The sequence below is a fragment of the Sorex fumeus genome, unplaced genomic scaffold, assembly GCF_029834395.1.
Source record: "Sorex fumeus unplaced genomic scaffold, SorFum_2.1 ptg000003l, whole genome shotgun sequence".
Classification (NCBI taxonomy): domain Eukaryota; kingdom Metazoa; phylum Chordata; class Mammalia; order Eulipotyphla; family Soricidae; genus Sorex; species Sorex fumeus.
Window position 1 is genome coordinate 38107077 of NW_026606060.1, and position 16355 is coordinate 38123431.

General features: G+C 34.9%; 1 protein-coding gene across 4 annotated transcripts in view; it reads right to left on the reverse strand.

Annotated features, from left to right (window-relative positions):
* The window catches only part of DCN (decorin), a 41132-nt gene extending 29430 nt beyond the window's left edge, over positions 1 to 11702 (reverse strand). The window contains exons 1-2 of one of the 4 annotated variants that reach the window (XM_056116611.1): positions 11592 to 11702; positions 5688 to 5940 (exon numbers count right to left, since the gene is read on the reverse strand). In XM_056116611.1, the coding sequence (XP_055972586.1) occupies positions 5688 to 5907 (220 nt within the window). In that variant the 5' untranslated portion in view covers positions 5908 to 5940; positions 11592 to 11702. Of the gene's footprint in view, positions 1 to 5687; positions 5941 to 6260; positions 6277 to 6690; positions 6852 to 9639; positions 9808 to 11591 lie in introns of those variants that run through there. The other 3 variants (XM_056116609.1, XM_056116610.1, XM_056116612.1) reach the window with 3 other exon arrangements.
* Positions 11703 to 16355: the final 4653 nt, after the last annotated feature.

Sequence of the window (16355 nt, forward strand, 5' to 3'; positions counted from 1 at the left end):
AATGGAGTTATGCTAAGAAACATACATGAGAAAGAGATAGACAAATATAATCAGACAATATCATTCATACATGGAATATAGAAAACCAAGGTAATAGACAAAATTTAAAAAAAATTTCTGAGTTTATGTCTCAGATTTGAGGCTACTATAGAATAAAGGAAGCAAATTGAAGGAGAAAGTTAATTATGGGAAGACATGGTGTTTGATACTGTAGTAAAAGTGTGAAGAAGTGTGAAGTTGTGCACCTAAAATATAGTCATACCTAATGTCACATCAAATAGGGATTAAAGTAAGGTATAACAAGAGTATGTTATATTATAGGCTTATTATTTAAAGGAAGTGCATAAATTTTTGAATTTTTTGTCATATTTATAGTACACTGGCATTTTTATGAGTTCTATAATTGATTGTTTTATTGCTTAAGAGAATATCTGAGTAAAATATGAGGTTCATAAAATTCTTAAATTATGAATTCAGCTAAACAATTTATCTGCTATCTGTAGAGTTTTTATCAAATTTTAATATAGCTAGAGTAGTCATTAACTTTCACAATCCCAGGCTCTAGGAAAATACAGTATATGATAAGTTAGATATAGCCACTAAACAGTCAATTTACATTCCCATAGACCTCACATTTTCTCATGAAATAACTATTCAGTTTTACAGATTTAGACTCTTTTGTTTCCTGACCAAACCAAGGGGAGCTCAGGAGACCCTGGGAATCTGTCCAGTAATTCCCAGCCAACCTAGCCAGAGTTTATTGATAGAGCTTATGGGTAGTACCTGGCAGTGATCTCAGACCTCCAGGACTGTACCAGGCAATGCTAAGAGACCAGATGATGACAGGGATAGAACAAGAGTAAGCCACATGTAAGACACTTAGACTCTCTACTTAGGAGTTATGTCTTTACTCCCACAAATTACTTATTAATGCTGAATTATTTAAAACTTAATGTCTAATCAGTGGTTTTTAGTCTTTTAATGTCTGAAGACTAGCATCAGTCTGTGCATGAGCACTGAAAATTACAGGCCAAAATTAGGAATAGTTTTATGTAAAAATCATCACAATTTTTAATAATAAATTCTATGAAAGAAACTATGAGAGCAGATCTTTAACTCTTTTCTCATAAGAAGAAAAAATTTAATGATCTGAGGGGTAGGAGATTGATATTAACTAGATTTATTATTATCTTGCAATTGTCATCTTGCAAGTATTTATCAAATTATTATATTGCACACTTTAAACTCATATCATGCCAATTATACAAAAATTAAAATAAAAATAATTTAAAATTTTTGTTTATATTAATAATTTCTTAGATAATCAGGCAGATTATCTCCAAAACTAAAAATTCTCTATATTCATTAAAAGGTCTTGCAAGAATAATCTATTAAAAAGACATTTGTTTTCGATACTGACTGGGATAATCCTTAGTTTTCAGAACTTACTACTTGCTCTGAGATCAGGGATCAATCCTGAGAGTACTTGGGGGGCCATGTAAGACACCAGGGATCAAACTTAGGTTGGCCACATGCAAGACACATACCTTACCCCCTGTGCAATCTCTTTGACCAACATGCATATTTCTCATTCCAAAGTAATCTCTAGTTTTAAATTATTTTAACAATCAAAGCTTCATACTAAAAGAACTATAGAACTTAAAATAAAATATCATAACTGAACTGTCATAATTATAGCTAAAGATTCGCTTTTTCTTTTTTGCTTTCTATCTTACATTATTCAATTTAATCATTATATTGTAAAAGAAAAGTATTGAGCTCTTTTATATAACATACCTCATAAAAATTATAGGATCTCTAAGATGTGATTTTTCTGCAAATGAATATGCCAAAATTTGAACAGCTTGCCAAGGCCACACAACAAGCAACAGTTTGGTTAGTAATCAAAAATTACAACTCATTATTTTTTTAACTCATTATTTTTAAGGCACATGGATTTCTTTCATTTTGAAAAATACGTTTTTTGAAAAAATGTCTGATAATAAAGTAGGAAGATATTTAAATACTTACCAGTAAATTAATTGAAAAGAATTTGGGTAAGCCTACTTTTGGAACACAGTTTTTTCTTAGTTAAATATACCCCCCCCCCCCAACAGATTGTTACTTTCATGGTGAGATTTTTCACACAAAAGTCAAGTTTGTGTTTAATACAGAATTGATGTATATTCTGAATTCTTAGAGTTAAAGGGAAAATGTAAGAAAATGTTCTCATTTTAAAGTAATGCAAGTGTCAACTGCAACAAAATTCAGCTATGATATATTCAAAGCAAAAAATTAATTGTTTATGAGCCACTGTATTTATGTCTAGTTTTGAGCATGTATTTGCACCATTTCAAAGATTGGGAAAGCACCCCCATTGTTTTTATCAGAGTCCAGCCTTAACCACTTGCCAAACAAGCAATATATATATATAATTGTGTTTAATACAGAATTTATATATATATTTGTGTTTAATACAGAATTTATATACATATATATGAAAAAGCAGAACTTCAGGGTAATGACTAGAGAAGTTTGCATTTTCACTACAAGTATTTGCACTTCATTGTTGATTATACATTGTGGGAGTAATCATAAAGACTTCTAAATTTGCTCTTAAAAGAAAACTGGATTTAACATTTATCACATTTCTTGGGAACTCTAACATTTTGTAAATAGTTATATGCATCAAACAGTGATTTTATTTTTGTTTAGATATTTTCACCTAATTTTTCTATCTTGATAATGCAGATAACTTTTTAATATTTAGAAAGATTAATATAGAATTGTATACTAATCCTATTTTGCCTATAGTGAATGTAAAATTTATAAAATATAAGCACTTCCAGTAGAATAGAAAATTAAACAATAGAGGGACCATATTTATCTTATTCATCCCATACTTCCTGGGTCCAAACACATATGACCCATTTGTGTCCTAAATATATTTTTAAAGGATCTGGAGTCATAGCACAGCAGGTAGGGCATTTGCCTTCCATGTAGCAGACCTGGGTTCAATTCCCAGCATCCCATATGGTCCCCTGAGCACCATCAGGAATGATTCCTGAGAGCAAAGCCAGGAGTAACCCTTGAGCATTGCCAGGTGTGACCCAAAAAGTGCAAAAAAATATATATATATTTGCTTAATGAAAGAATCAATGAATATATCAAGGGATATGTGGACTATAGTGTGGCTTTTTTGGTTTTTGCCAGTAGACTCAGTGTTTACTCCTGGCTCAGACATCACTTCTGGAGTGATGGATCAGGAGTCTGGATCAGGGATCAAACTTAGGTCAACTTTGTGCAAGGGAAGCACCTACCTTCAGTACAATATCTCCAGCCCCTATTCTGTGACCTTTTAAAAGTATTTCTATTCACTATTTTTTCTGTGTTTTTAATGCCAGTATACTATACGTCAGTATTGAAGATTTTTTTTTCAGTTGTTACTATCTTAAAACATTACTTATGATTTTCTGTTTTTGTTTCTGTGTATATTCCAGTTGTAAAAGTCAGTGGCAATTTTTTTCTTCAAAAATTTATAATAATTACACTTCTTAAACAAACAGAGAATTTCTCAAAAAATTAGAAATTGAGCTCCCATTTGACCCAGCAATACCACTCCTGGGAATATATCCCAGAGAGGCAAAAATGTATAGTCGAAGTGACATCTGCACTTGTTTGTTCATTGCAGCACTCTTTACAATAGCCAGAAACTGGAAGAAACCTGAATGCCCAAGAACAGATGACTGGTTAAAGAAACTTTGGTACATCTACACAATGGAGTACTATGTAGCTGTTAGAAAAGATGAAGTCATGAACTTTACATACAAGTGGTACAATATGGAAAGTATCATGCTAAGTGAAATGAGTCAGAAAGAGAGGGATAGACATAGAAAGATTGCATTCATCTGGGGGATATAAAGTAACAAAGTATGAGATTAATACCCAAGAATAGCTGAGATCAGCACCAGGAGGATTACTCCATAACTTAGAGGCCAGCCGGGTATCCTAGAGGAAAGGGCTGTTCAGATAGAGAAGGGAGCACCAAATAAAGGATGTTTGGAGGATTCTCCCAGGAGGGGAGATGTATGTCGAAAGTAGACTATGGACTGAACATGTTTGCCACTCAATGCCTCTTTTGCAGACCACAACACCCAAAAGGAGAGAGAGAACACAGGGGATTGCCCTGCCACAGAGACAGGGGGGATGGGGGGATGGGGGTGGGAGGGATATTATCCATGGTGGTGGAAAATGGGCACTGGTGGAGGGATGGGTATCTGATCACTGTATAATTGAAACCAAAGCACAAAAAATTGTAAATCTACAACTGTAAAAAAAATAATAAAATAAAATAAAGGGAAAAAAAAGAAAAAAAAATTTCGGAATTTCAAAATCACATGGCCCTACAGCAGCCACATGACATCATATGTTATTTATAACCAGCAATGGAACACAAATTGTCTACTGTTGCCTTTTCAACAGATCTGTGTGTTGGGGTAAATCTCAAATAATAATGGTGGGTCTGGTGTCGAAATATTGAATGTGATCAAAGTAGAGAGAGAGTAATGTGGAAATCATCTGCCCCACAGGTAGGGGGAGGGAGTGGAATGGGGGTATACTGGGGTTTTTGGTGGTGGAGAATGGGCACTGGTGAAGGTACGGGTGTTTCATTGTAAGACTGAGACTTAGACCCGAAAGCTTTGTAACTGCTCTTACGGTGATTCAATAAATAAAATTATAAAAAAATGAAAAAAAAATAAACAGAAAATTTTTGTAGTATCCATCTGAGTATTCAGTGGATTTTGTTCCATAAAGGAACTGCACTACAGGCATAATCATTTTGCAAGACTTTTTTCTTTTGAAATAATAAAATATATCAAAGAGAGGAATAAGAATCAGCAGTCAAGTAAACTAAATTCATCTCCCTTTGGCCATTCTACTGGTTTTCATACTTTCTGGAGATTTATCTTTTGAATATATTGCTCTTGGAATACCCAGGCTCAGTTTTTCTTGAATGTCAATAAATCAAACTACATTTATAATGCTATGTTAAAAACACATGTTTCGTGGTTCTATAAATTATTAACATGATAACTTAATTATAAAAATTTGTTTTAAGACTATCTAAAACTACAAATAGTTGGACTATGCAATGCCAAAAGTAAAGTTAAATCTAAAAATCAGAGATTAAAGAAGTGTTTGGCTGCTTGAAAGGTAATTTTTTACACTAAAAGTTTACTATTTTGCTACTGATAGTTCCGTATTCCTTAAAACTTAGTAAGGTTCAATCTCCTTTATATGGGCTAGGTCAAGAGTTGAAAATTTACCTAGAATTTACTATTTAAAATTCAAGAAGAAACCATATTAAATTAAGTAAATCATCACTCTGGAAGCATAGAACAAGATATTAAAGGATCATTTTTTATCTTATAGAATGTGTGTCAGAAAGTGCTGAAAGTTTCAAATGTGATTTGTCTATGATTTCAAAACAATAAAACACTGAGTCTAGAAAAGAAAGAGAAAAATAGTCTACTAATCTCAAACTACTTCTTCAATCTTACTCTGCTTCCTTTATTCCTCATTAGGTGGCACTGTCTCTCATATTTGAAGTTGCAAAGATTAAATTGAAAATGCAAAGTCATTTTGTGAAGATGATAAATGTAAAAGACAGCCTACACCCCACTCACCCAAATCAGAACATTGGACAACTCGAAGATGACACTGGCAGCGAAAGGGACACATTGGTCCCAGGGGGTCGAAGATAGGAACATCAGGTTTTATGGCTTTCTCTTCTGAACCTGCCCCAGAAGCTTCATCTTCTAGCATAAAGTCAAATAAGCCGCTCTGTTGAAAAGGGCCGGCCCAGGAAACTTGAACAAGCAGAAGGAAGATGAGAGTTGCCTTCATGATTTATCTCATGTATTTTCACAACCAAGGAACCTAGGAAGTAAACAAAAGGTTCAGAGGAATAGCATTGCCTAACTTTTTATTTCTTATGCCACACAGTGGCATGAGCACAGAGAAAAATATTTTTAAAACACTTCATTTATTAGGAAATAGAACTTTAGGGATGCATTTAAATAATAAGGTATAGGCTAACTTGTGTATCGATTACAATAAAATGGCATAGTATTTAATTCTGCTTCTTTAAATTTTGGGTCTGAATTCAAATAGTTTATTATATATTTGCATTTTTTGAAAAATGACAATGATATCCGATAATTGACTTTTTAATATCACTTAACACAAGCCATACAAACCATGCCGTATTCAATACACGTGAGAAATCTCTAATTCCTGCTTCAGAAGTGTCTCTGGACTCCAATCTTATGGCTCCATCCCTTTGTATTTATCTTGGTTCATGACATCCTTATCACTCTCTGCACTGTGTCAAGAGCTTCCAACTGACTTGTGTTGAAAATTGCCTCTTTTCCATGCTATCTGCCATTCTACTACCCAAAACATCATCTTAGAACTAGATGCTATTGGATAAACCTACTGCTAACACTTTGCTGACTTCCCATGGCTACACAGTGAGCTCTAATCCCTTGTGCTACATTTTACATCATTCATAATTTGGTACCAACGAGTTCTCCAGTCACATTATTCTTCCTTCACTTTCCACTCCAGTCCCAAATCAAAGTTCCTACCTCCCCCTACTCACAACTAACTATCATTTAAAACACCTACCTGGTAAGAGGTCTCCAACGTTTAAAGGAGAGAAAGAGTGTTCCTTTTGTATATCCTGGCTCATCCAAACAGGATGTTGCTTTCTCTCTCTTCTGTGTTCCCAAAGCACAATTGCTCTTACCTCTTTTAAAGAACTTATCAAATAATATTGTGATTTGTTTTGCATGCTTGGTCTGCCCCTCTTCCCCCCAACTAGAAGATGTACTCCTCCAGGGCGTGCCTTATTATTCTTTGTTCTGTACTCCAGCTTGCACAATATTCTGCACATAAATGACTCAAATGACCATCAATTTCTTAGCAATACAAGTTACTCAATTTTTCCAGAAAGATTCCTGCTTTTTCAGATCACAAAATTATCTCTGTTTCAGTAACAAAGATCGAAAACCTCAATTGTGCTTAGGCAAGGTTCAGGCTTACAGATAATTTTCGCCCAGTTTCTCAAAGTGATCAATTTTAATAAATTAATAAATATACAAGGAAAAATAACTTATCTATGTAATATTATCAGTTTAATCAATAGGACTCTCTTGTAAACAAACTAACAAAAAGTATCCTTTTGACATAATATAACTTTTGTCCTTTCATTCAATAAAAAGTTAAAGGCTTTATACATTTTTGTTGAGTTGATTGTTTGCTGTGAGTTTAATAAATATGATTAAGAAAAGTTGATTAAGTAAAGAAAAAACAATGTCTAAATTGATAACATAAAATCCCATTGGCACTATTCTAATTAGTCCCAAAACATACTGTGCATTTGTTTAACATCTACTTTCTTTAAATTTTATGCTTATAACAATTTGTATTAATGGTATACATTTATAACCACAATCAGGCAATTGTTTAGGCTCCTTAGTCAAATGCAGCATATGCAGAAGAAAATCTTTTTATGCATTAATTCGATTTAATCTTGAGAAATTTTTGCCAAGATCCACTCGAGAGGCAACCAATGATTTTCAGTGTCTTACCCTTTTGTTATTAGATGCTGAACAAAAACATTGTTACTGAAGTATGTCAGAAGTAGCACATATATCAGTTTCTAAATTTTAATTTTTTTATGCCAGGTAGCTGATTATGTGTCCTGTCCCTTTAAATTCACTATCAAGTTTCCTCTAAAAGCTCAATACCCCAAATTACAAGATTGCCCTTTAAAGGAGACCCTATTGTTTTGGCAATGTCTCCTGGATAGGATCTTTGGGAGCTGAGTGGGTTTTCTGTCTGTTTCACATTAAAATGTAAAGTTTATGGTTTACCACAAGTTTGCTCGCCTTGCATATTTAATGTCTTACAATTTTAGAAGAAAAATAAAGCAAAGTCATTGCAGATTTAATAAATAGCAACAAGAATTAATGCAGATGTTGTTGTTTTAATCTTTTCTCCAGAGCAGAAAATGTCTGGTTGCTTCACTCATCCAAAGAAGGAAATGTCAAGCATCCAGAGGAATACCATCGCCTACGTTTGTGTACTTTTGTTAAATATTCCTTATTGCTTAAAACTGAACATGAACAGTGTCCATTAATTATTTCATATTACTCTCATTTGTTTGTAAGTGCTCTCCTTACACATGGGTGCATTTTTAACCCTTAAGCTTCCAGGAAAGAGTATATCTAGGGCTATTATACTAATTCCTCCATGAAATCACTTATTTTAAATCATAATTTCATGACATTTGAAAAGAGCATCACCAAAAAATGTGAACAATAACTTATAATTATTTCCTTGACTGTTTTTGTCCTTAATAAATCAGAGAAACAAACAAACAAAAAACACTCCCACATAGGAACCAAAGGTACTATCAATCAAATAATATACTTTTAATATTTTGTTGAAACGGCTTTAAGTTATCTCAAAAATGCATCACTTGTTCCTAAATGCTAATTGCTAAAACTGATGCTTTACTCCAGTAATTGTTATTATAGTTTATTAGAGTTTTACTAAAAGTCCTCTTTTCCCTTAAATGACCTCAGCCTTTAAATTAACTATATCAACGATATCATGCAGATTGACATTTGTGTGATGTTATTAATTAATGCCTTGGGGATTGTGAGATGCTTAAAGTTTTAATTGCAAAGCATAACTACAACTTCCCGTAACTTAAAAAAATTAAAGGGCTAATAATAATAGGATGATTTAATAATGAACAGTAACAATAACATCCGTCCACATATAAGTACTAGTATTAGAAACATTTGGTTCCTTTACTGGTCAAATATCAAGAAGAAAAAGCCACAGGTATTTGTATCCTTGGAGCTCTCTGCACTAGCAGTCATCATGTTATGCTGTTTTGAAATTAGGAAAGTAACACACATCCTAATATTTACTGAATGTACCTTATAATAAGAGTATATTTGAAAATACTGATGGCTTATTCTTTAAAATTTACAAATCGAAACTGAGACAGTTAGGTCTTCACTTCAACAGTCAGCATAACTCTCTTAATGTTTACAACTTCTCTAGTTAAAATTTCTATTCTTTTATCAGTTTTCGAAATATATTTAGGGCTTCAATTAATCACCAGAGTTCTCTGGGGTTTTGAAATTTCTTAAAATACACAGGAATTCAGGAAGAGAATAAATCCTTAAATGTATCACCAGTTACAAATACTCTATTCGTTTAGAACATTTCTTTGTTAAGTCTTCCTAAAGAGCTAAACATTTCACTAATACAAATACAAAATATACACTTATAGCCATAATGTTAGATTACAGGTTTAAAAAATAAACATCTTTGCAAGAAGAGAAAGAACTCAAGAATTGCATTTGACCACTTGCTCAAATATTTAACTTCTGTTTTAAGCAATACTTGTTTCACATGCTGCATAAAGATCATTCAAAGTTTAGCTCATTTTTTCTCCCTTTTCCCTTCTCTCTATAAACGACTCCTTTTGCTCTCGATGTGATTGAAGTTTTATTAATCTGTAGCAGAGTTCAGGACAATTATTGAAAACCATACCTTTTAATCCGGGAATTTGCCACAGGAGCCCTCAAAGCTGAGATGTAATTACACTAAATTCAGCCCAAGCAAAAGAGCTTGCAGGTGTGGAAAGGAGGAGGGGTAGGTGCTGCGCTGTGACTGTCACTAGATTGAAAAGCTTCTGCTTCTACTCCATAGCACAGTTCAAAAATAAGGTCTCCCTCAATGAACACAATCCGGCTAACACCCACATTAGATCATATGGTAATGATATGTCTCTTGTATCGTAGCCAGAAACTTTATCGGTCATTTTTTTCCCTCCCGGTTTGCTTTAGTCCTTTGCATCTGCTTAAAATTGGAAACTTCTTAAGTAGTAAGAGTGCAGTAACCTGACTCAAATATAGTCTTATTCTCTGGATTCATTTCCCTAAAATATTGTGTTTAAAGGCTTTCTTACTCTCCCCCAATTCTAGTGCATTATCCACCCCTTTGTAGTAGTCCTGCCTTCAAGTAACATTTATTATATTTCTGAAATAGTTCTTTTTGCAGATGGTGTATGTCCACAAATGGAATGAAATTCATCTTGTAGTTATTTTAAATGTGGTCTGTGAAAACAAATGAGTAGTTTTATGTGCAAACATTCATTTGGTTTCTTTCTTGCCTTGGGCTATTTGTGCAAATTCAAGTGGAGGTCCTCCCCCCCCCACCCCATGTACTATTTTGAATGCACTTCTAAAGTGTTCTGGAAGAAAGTCTTGTTTTGCAGGAAAAGCATGCCATTTATTACTCCCATTACCCAGAGTTTAAAATGCATCAGTTGACTGTGTGTGTGTGTGTGTGTGTGTGTGTGTGTGTGTTTAAGTAAAGTATGAACAAGCTAGAGTTGGTCAAAATTTAGACTGCATATAAAAAATGTATTATCGTAAATTATAATTTTATATAGTCCAGAAGTTTGAAAAGCCAATAGAATCTATGGCATTTTACAAACTTCAGGAAACAACAAAAAAGGAAGTTCAGGAACAGGAAAGCATATGTTATCAATGGGAAGTGTTTTTAATTTTTTTTTAGTTCCCTTGCTAGATTTTTTACAGTCCTTTGTATGTATCTCTGTTTTGACTTGCATCTTCATGGGGGTCATAGGCTGTTTCCAGGTTGAAACTTAAATTGAACATCTGTGAATCATGAGAACATACCCCTCAGAGTACCTCCCCCCCACCCCCCCCCCCCCGCCTTGAGCTATCAGAGCTTAAAATTCTACAGGAAATATCCTCTTGCCTAGATGAAATGTAGAACAATTAAATTCTTAAGTGGTTATCTAAATGAGATGGTAGAGTTAGCACATGATAGTTTACCTTATTTTCTCAACGCAACCTCCTGAGTTATATTTTTATTAAATTATTTATAGTTATGTAAAGTGGTTATACTAGTGTTATGGTATTGAGAATCAAAGATACTTCTTTCTATAATCATATTATCATCAAAGTGCTGAATAAATACCCTCTCTCCATCAATACACCCATATCATGTCTAGCCCAGTTCTTCATAAATGATTAAGAAATACTCGGTGCACATTTAAGTAGCCAGACCATATTTATGAGCTACATCATAGTTTACCTTTCATCAAAAGCACACTGAAATATATATTTAAAAATGGCAATAGGTTAATTTTTTCTCTCTCTTTCTCTCTCTCTCTCTCTCTCTCTCTCGCTCCTCACATCTCTCTAAATATCTTACGACAAAAACCATTTTGCTTCAGTAAACAACAATATAAAAGTGCAAGAAACAGAGAGAGAGAGAGAGAGAGAGAGAGAGAGAGAGAGGAGGTCAAACCATTTTTTTAGCAAAGTAGAAAAGTGGAAGTAAAGCAAGAGGAGACAACACAGACAAATCATTCTGCTGTGTGTATCATCTTACTTTTATTAAGCAGAACAATTTGCTGTTTTGGTCTTGCCTCTGAGGGTAAGTTGTGTGGAAGCAGAAATCTTACTTACCCTTGAGCGGGAAAGATAGGACAATCAGCAGAGTTCTTATCTTGCATACAGCTAATCCAGGTTTCATCCCCGGCACCCCATATGGTCTTCTGATTCCCACCAGAAGTGTTCACTGAGTGCAGAGCTGAGAGTATGCTCTGAGCACTGCCTAGTGTGGTCCAGATACCAAAACAAAACAAAACAAAACAAAACAAAACAAAATCTTACTTAACTTTTCTGAGCTGCATTTTTCATAGCTATGAGATAGATTAAACTAATCTAATGTAGGGCTCAGAGATAATACAGCAGGTAAGGCACTTGCCTTGCATGCAGCTCACATGGGTTTGATCCCTGGCAACACATATAGTGCCCTGAAGCACCATCGGGAGTGACCCCTATGCACAGAGCCAGGAGTTATTGCTGACCACAGCTCAGCTGCATCTCTCCCTCCAGAAAAAGAGAAAAGCAAAAAAAATGCAATGTATATATTGGGGTGAAGAGAAGATGATCCTATATACATATGGATAAATCATATAATATGTAACTCAAGTCTTTCATATATGAACATTTGTGTGTGGTGTGTGTGTGTGTTTGTGTTTTGTTCTGTCTTGTAGTAATTGTTCCACTTGAGCAATGGACATTATTTTTGTTTTCACAGATGAGAAAAACAGTTTATTCATTTGTGTCCAAGGTCATAATACTTGTAAGAAGCACAGCAGAAACTAATCATTCATTCTTCCACCTAGTCTAGTTTTCAACTACCATATTACATTTTAATAAATATCCAACAATTATGCTAAAATATAAAATAAACTGCCAAAATTAACAGATAACATAAATTTGTGTGCTATTTGAAAATCTATGAATGATTTTTAAGCTTTGTATTTGTATAAAAACAGATCTTCCAATTTTGGGTGGATAGAGAAATAGTAGAGTGGGGTAGCACTTGTTTTACTTGTGGCCTGGAAAGATTTGAACTAATTCCTGAGTGCAGAGGCAGAGTTAAGTCCTGAGCATTGTCCGGTGTGGACTGAAAACAAAAACCAAGAAAAAAAAATCTTCCAATTTTCAACAATGGATTTTAAGTTCCAAAATCCCAAATATTTTTCAAAAATGACTTCTGATTTATCAGCATTTACCTTGCACGTGGTCGACCCGGGTTCAATTCCTCTGTCCTTCTCAGAGAGCCTTGCAAGCTACCGGGAGTATTTCATCCGCAAGGTAGAGCCTGGCAAGCTCCCCATGGCACATTCGATATGTCAAAAACAGTAACAAGTCTCACAATGGAGACGTTACTGATGCCTGCTTGAGCAAATCGATGAACAACGAGAGGACAGTGCTACAGTGCAAGTGTTTATTAGTCATAAATGGTACATATTGTCACATCTACTTATAGAAAGAAGAAAGTAAGTCATAAAATAGATATGTGTGAAATGGCAAAGAAATCACAGGGCTATCACAGAACCAGGTGTTTTGCTACCTATTGGAAAATGGAACGATTTTGAGGGTAGACACATTGCTTACACAGAGACTGCTTACATTTATCCTGATTAAAGTGTTTGGAGGTGGCTCACTAAAAGCATGGCTTCTGTATAGATATTTAATATACTCTAATTCAAAGTACCCACCACAACTTCTGTAGGAAACACTTACCCCGTGATTTCTACTGAAAACCTACTAGTTACCAAGGTAGCTATATTTTAAATGTTGTCAAAGCTGATTTCAAGACTATTCACTCATTCTTAAGGACATCAGATTTAAGTAATTTAAACTGTACCTGCATATTAGGGAGAAGAAGAATGTCAGAGCTTAGAAACATCTACTTCTGATACCCTTTTATTTTCTAAGAGGTCTAGAGATGAGTGGCTATCTTCAAAAAAAGTAATGCAACTGATTTATTCTTAGACTGACTTTTCAAAGTCAGGTCAGGGTCTGGAGTAGATTGTATGGCTCTTTATTTTGAACCCTAGACAGTTTCTCTTTGCGATGTTCAGAAATAGGATTGTGGTGGCATTCTAGTAATCCTTGAAGACAAGATAGTCTTTGTTTGTTTGTTCGTTTGCTTGCTTGCTTTTAGGCCATATTCAGTTATGCCCAAAGCTTTCCCTAGGTTTTACATTCAGGTGATGTAATCACTACAGGTGATGCTGGGGAACCATTGGGGATGTCATGAGCAGAGCTTTACTTGCCATACACTCTGTACTGTATCTCCAAATTCTCTATACCCTTTGTGGTTTTTTTGGACAGGGCTGCTATGTTTTAGGTTAGCCTTAAAATAAAATTTGGCATTTGAGAACCTTGTCCAGTTCTCTATGAAAATACAAATAGTCTTACACAAACTACTAGCTGTTTGATAAAGAATTATTTTTTATTATAATTGACAAAAAATTTCTCCTAAACATTTAGTAAGAGTCTCAAGATGATCTAATTATAATGTACTTGTTCTACTCAATATGCAATAGTATAGGTGATTCCACGCTTTGCTAAACAATAAAAACTTTGAGTTCAAGTGGGTACTGTCTGGTTACTGAAATGAAGTGCCAACTATTAATAGAACCACTATTAATACAGAATGGCTATAGCAGAAACAAATACATGGTTGGTGTTTAACATGTGGGAGTCATAGATTAAATGAATGGGCTAGAACCATAGCACAAAGGTAGGGTGTTTGCCTTACACGTGGCCGGCCTGGCCGGCCCGGCTGACCCGGGTTCAATTCCTCTGCTCCTCTTGGAGAACCCTGCAAGCTAGAGAGAGAGTATCTCACCTGCACGGCAAAGCCTGACAAGTTACCCATGACATATTCATATGCCAAACACAGTAACAAGTCTCACAATGAAGATGTTACTGGGCCTGCTCAAGCAAATCGATAAAAAATGGGAGTACAGTGCTACAATGCTACAGTGCTACAGTGCTAATGTTAATGGTAATTACTAAAGGGAGTAAAAACAAACAGGTTAATGTCCTGGGGGTGGGGGAAGTCTTCAATAAATCATGCATTCATCTATTCATTAAATAAATATCAATTTAGTGAACTCATATGTCAATTAATGTGTTAACAGTTAAATACTATGAATGGTACTGGAATAATGTAGTAATAGGATGAAAGTTTTATTTTACTAAAAAAGTCTAGTGATTTTATAGTCAACAAATCAACATAAAAAAAACTGGTATGTGGGTTTTTGTTTGTGTGTGTGTGAGGCAGCCTCACCATCTGTGCTACGGACCAGGAACTACTCTTGCTGATACTCAGCTCAGTGATGCAGGCCTGATAGTTCACTGATTCAACACCGATTAGGCCTCATCAGAGGTGCTGGGTGGCCAGAAGAACACTGATTGACAGTGTTCACAGAGCCATGCTGTACCAGGAAAGATATAAGGAGCGAACTCCATCAGGTTGTCCCCAACTCTGACTATTGCTTTGTAACACATTGTTATACTAATGTCTTAGAAACAACAAAATGGATATTGTTAAAAATAGTGTCACCAGTAGCTTACTATTATCATTAATTACATTAATGATTAAGTTTGGAGTACCTATGCTGAGCCAGAGACTGTCATCATATGGTCTTTCATTTTACATTTTAAAAGTTTTATTTTTGTCTGCTCCAGCTATAGCACAGCAGGTCCTTCATTTTACATTTTAAAAGATTTTTTTTTTTGTTCACTCCAGCTATTACACAGCGGGTAGGGTGTTTGCCTTGCATGCGGCCAACCAGGTTTTGATTCCTCTGTCCCTCTCGGAGAGCCCAGCAAGCTACAAGGATATCCCAACCACATGGCAAAGCTTGGCAAGCTCCCAGTGACATATTTGATATGCCAAAATCAGTAACAACAAGTTTCACAATAGAGACATTACTATTACCCACTCAAGCAAATCGATGAATAATGAGAGGACAGTGCTACAGTGCTACTATTTTTGTCTAATTTACTAAAATTAACATAGAATTTTTTTCTGTTTCAGGTAAGGTAAAGGTAAGGTAAAGGCCCTCCCATTGTTCATCGATTTGCTCGAGCAGGCCCAGTAACGTCTCCATGGGAGACTTTGTTGTTACTGTGTTTGGCATATCGAATACGTCACGGGGAGCTTACCAGGCTCTGCCGTGCGGGCGAGATCCTCTCGGTAGCTTGTCGGGCTCTCCGAGAGGGGCGGAGGAATCGAACTCGGGTCGGCCATGTTGGCTGCGTGCAAGGCAAACGCCCTACCTACCGCTATGCTATCGCTATAGTTGTGACTTGTATGTGTTGCAATATGATCAACTCTATGAATTGATTCAACACCTGCCACTATATATAAGGTTACAATTTTTGTTGTGTTATAAGGGCTTTCAAGGTTTGATTTTTGAGCAACTTTCAAATATACAACATTATTATTATGCATAATCATAATGATCTATTTTACATAAGCATGAGTTTTTAATTTTTAACTACTTACTTGTATATGTTTTACCCTCTAATGCTTATAGCTTAATCATGCATGAGCTAGAATTATAGGCAAAAATTAATTTGTGCCTTTAATCTTTATAAGTTAGTCAAAAATGAGCCAGACTTTTAGACACAAAATTAATTTGTCATCCTGACAGTGATTCTAGGTTAAGATTATATGAAGACATCATGCAATTTGAATTATGAAAGATATAAAACAAAAGGATGAATAAAACTTATTCCTGTGAGTTATTAGGTGAAACAACTTATTTTGTAGAAAGAAGACTTCCAGCCACTAACAGAATGTTGAGATTTTACAGATGAGAGCAGGTTTGAAGATCTACATAAAAAGAAAACAGG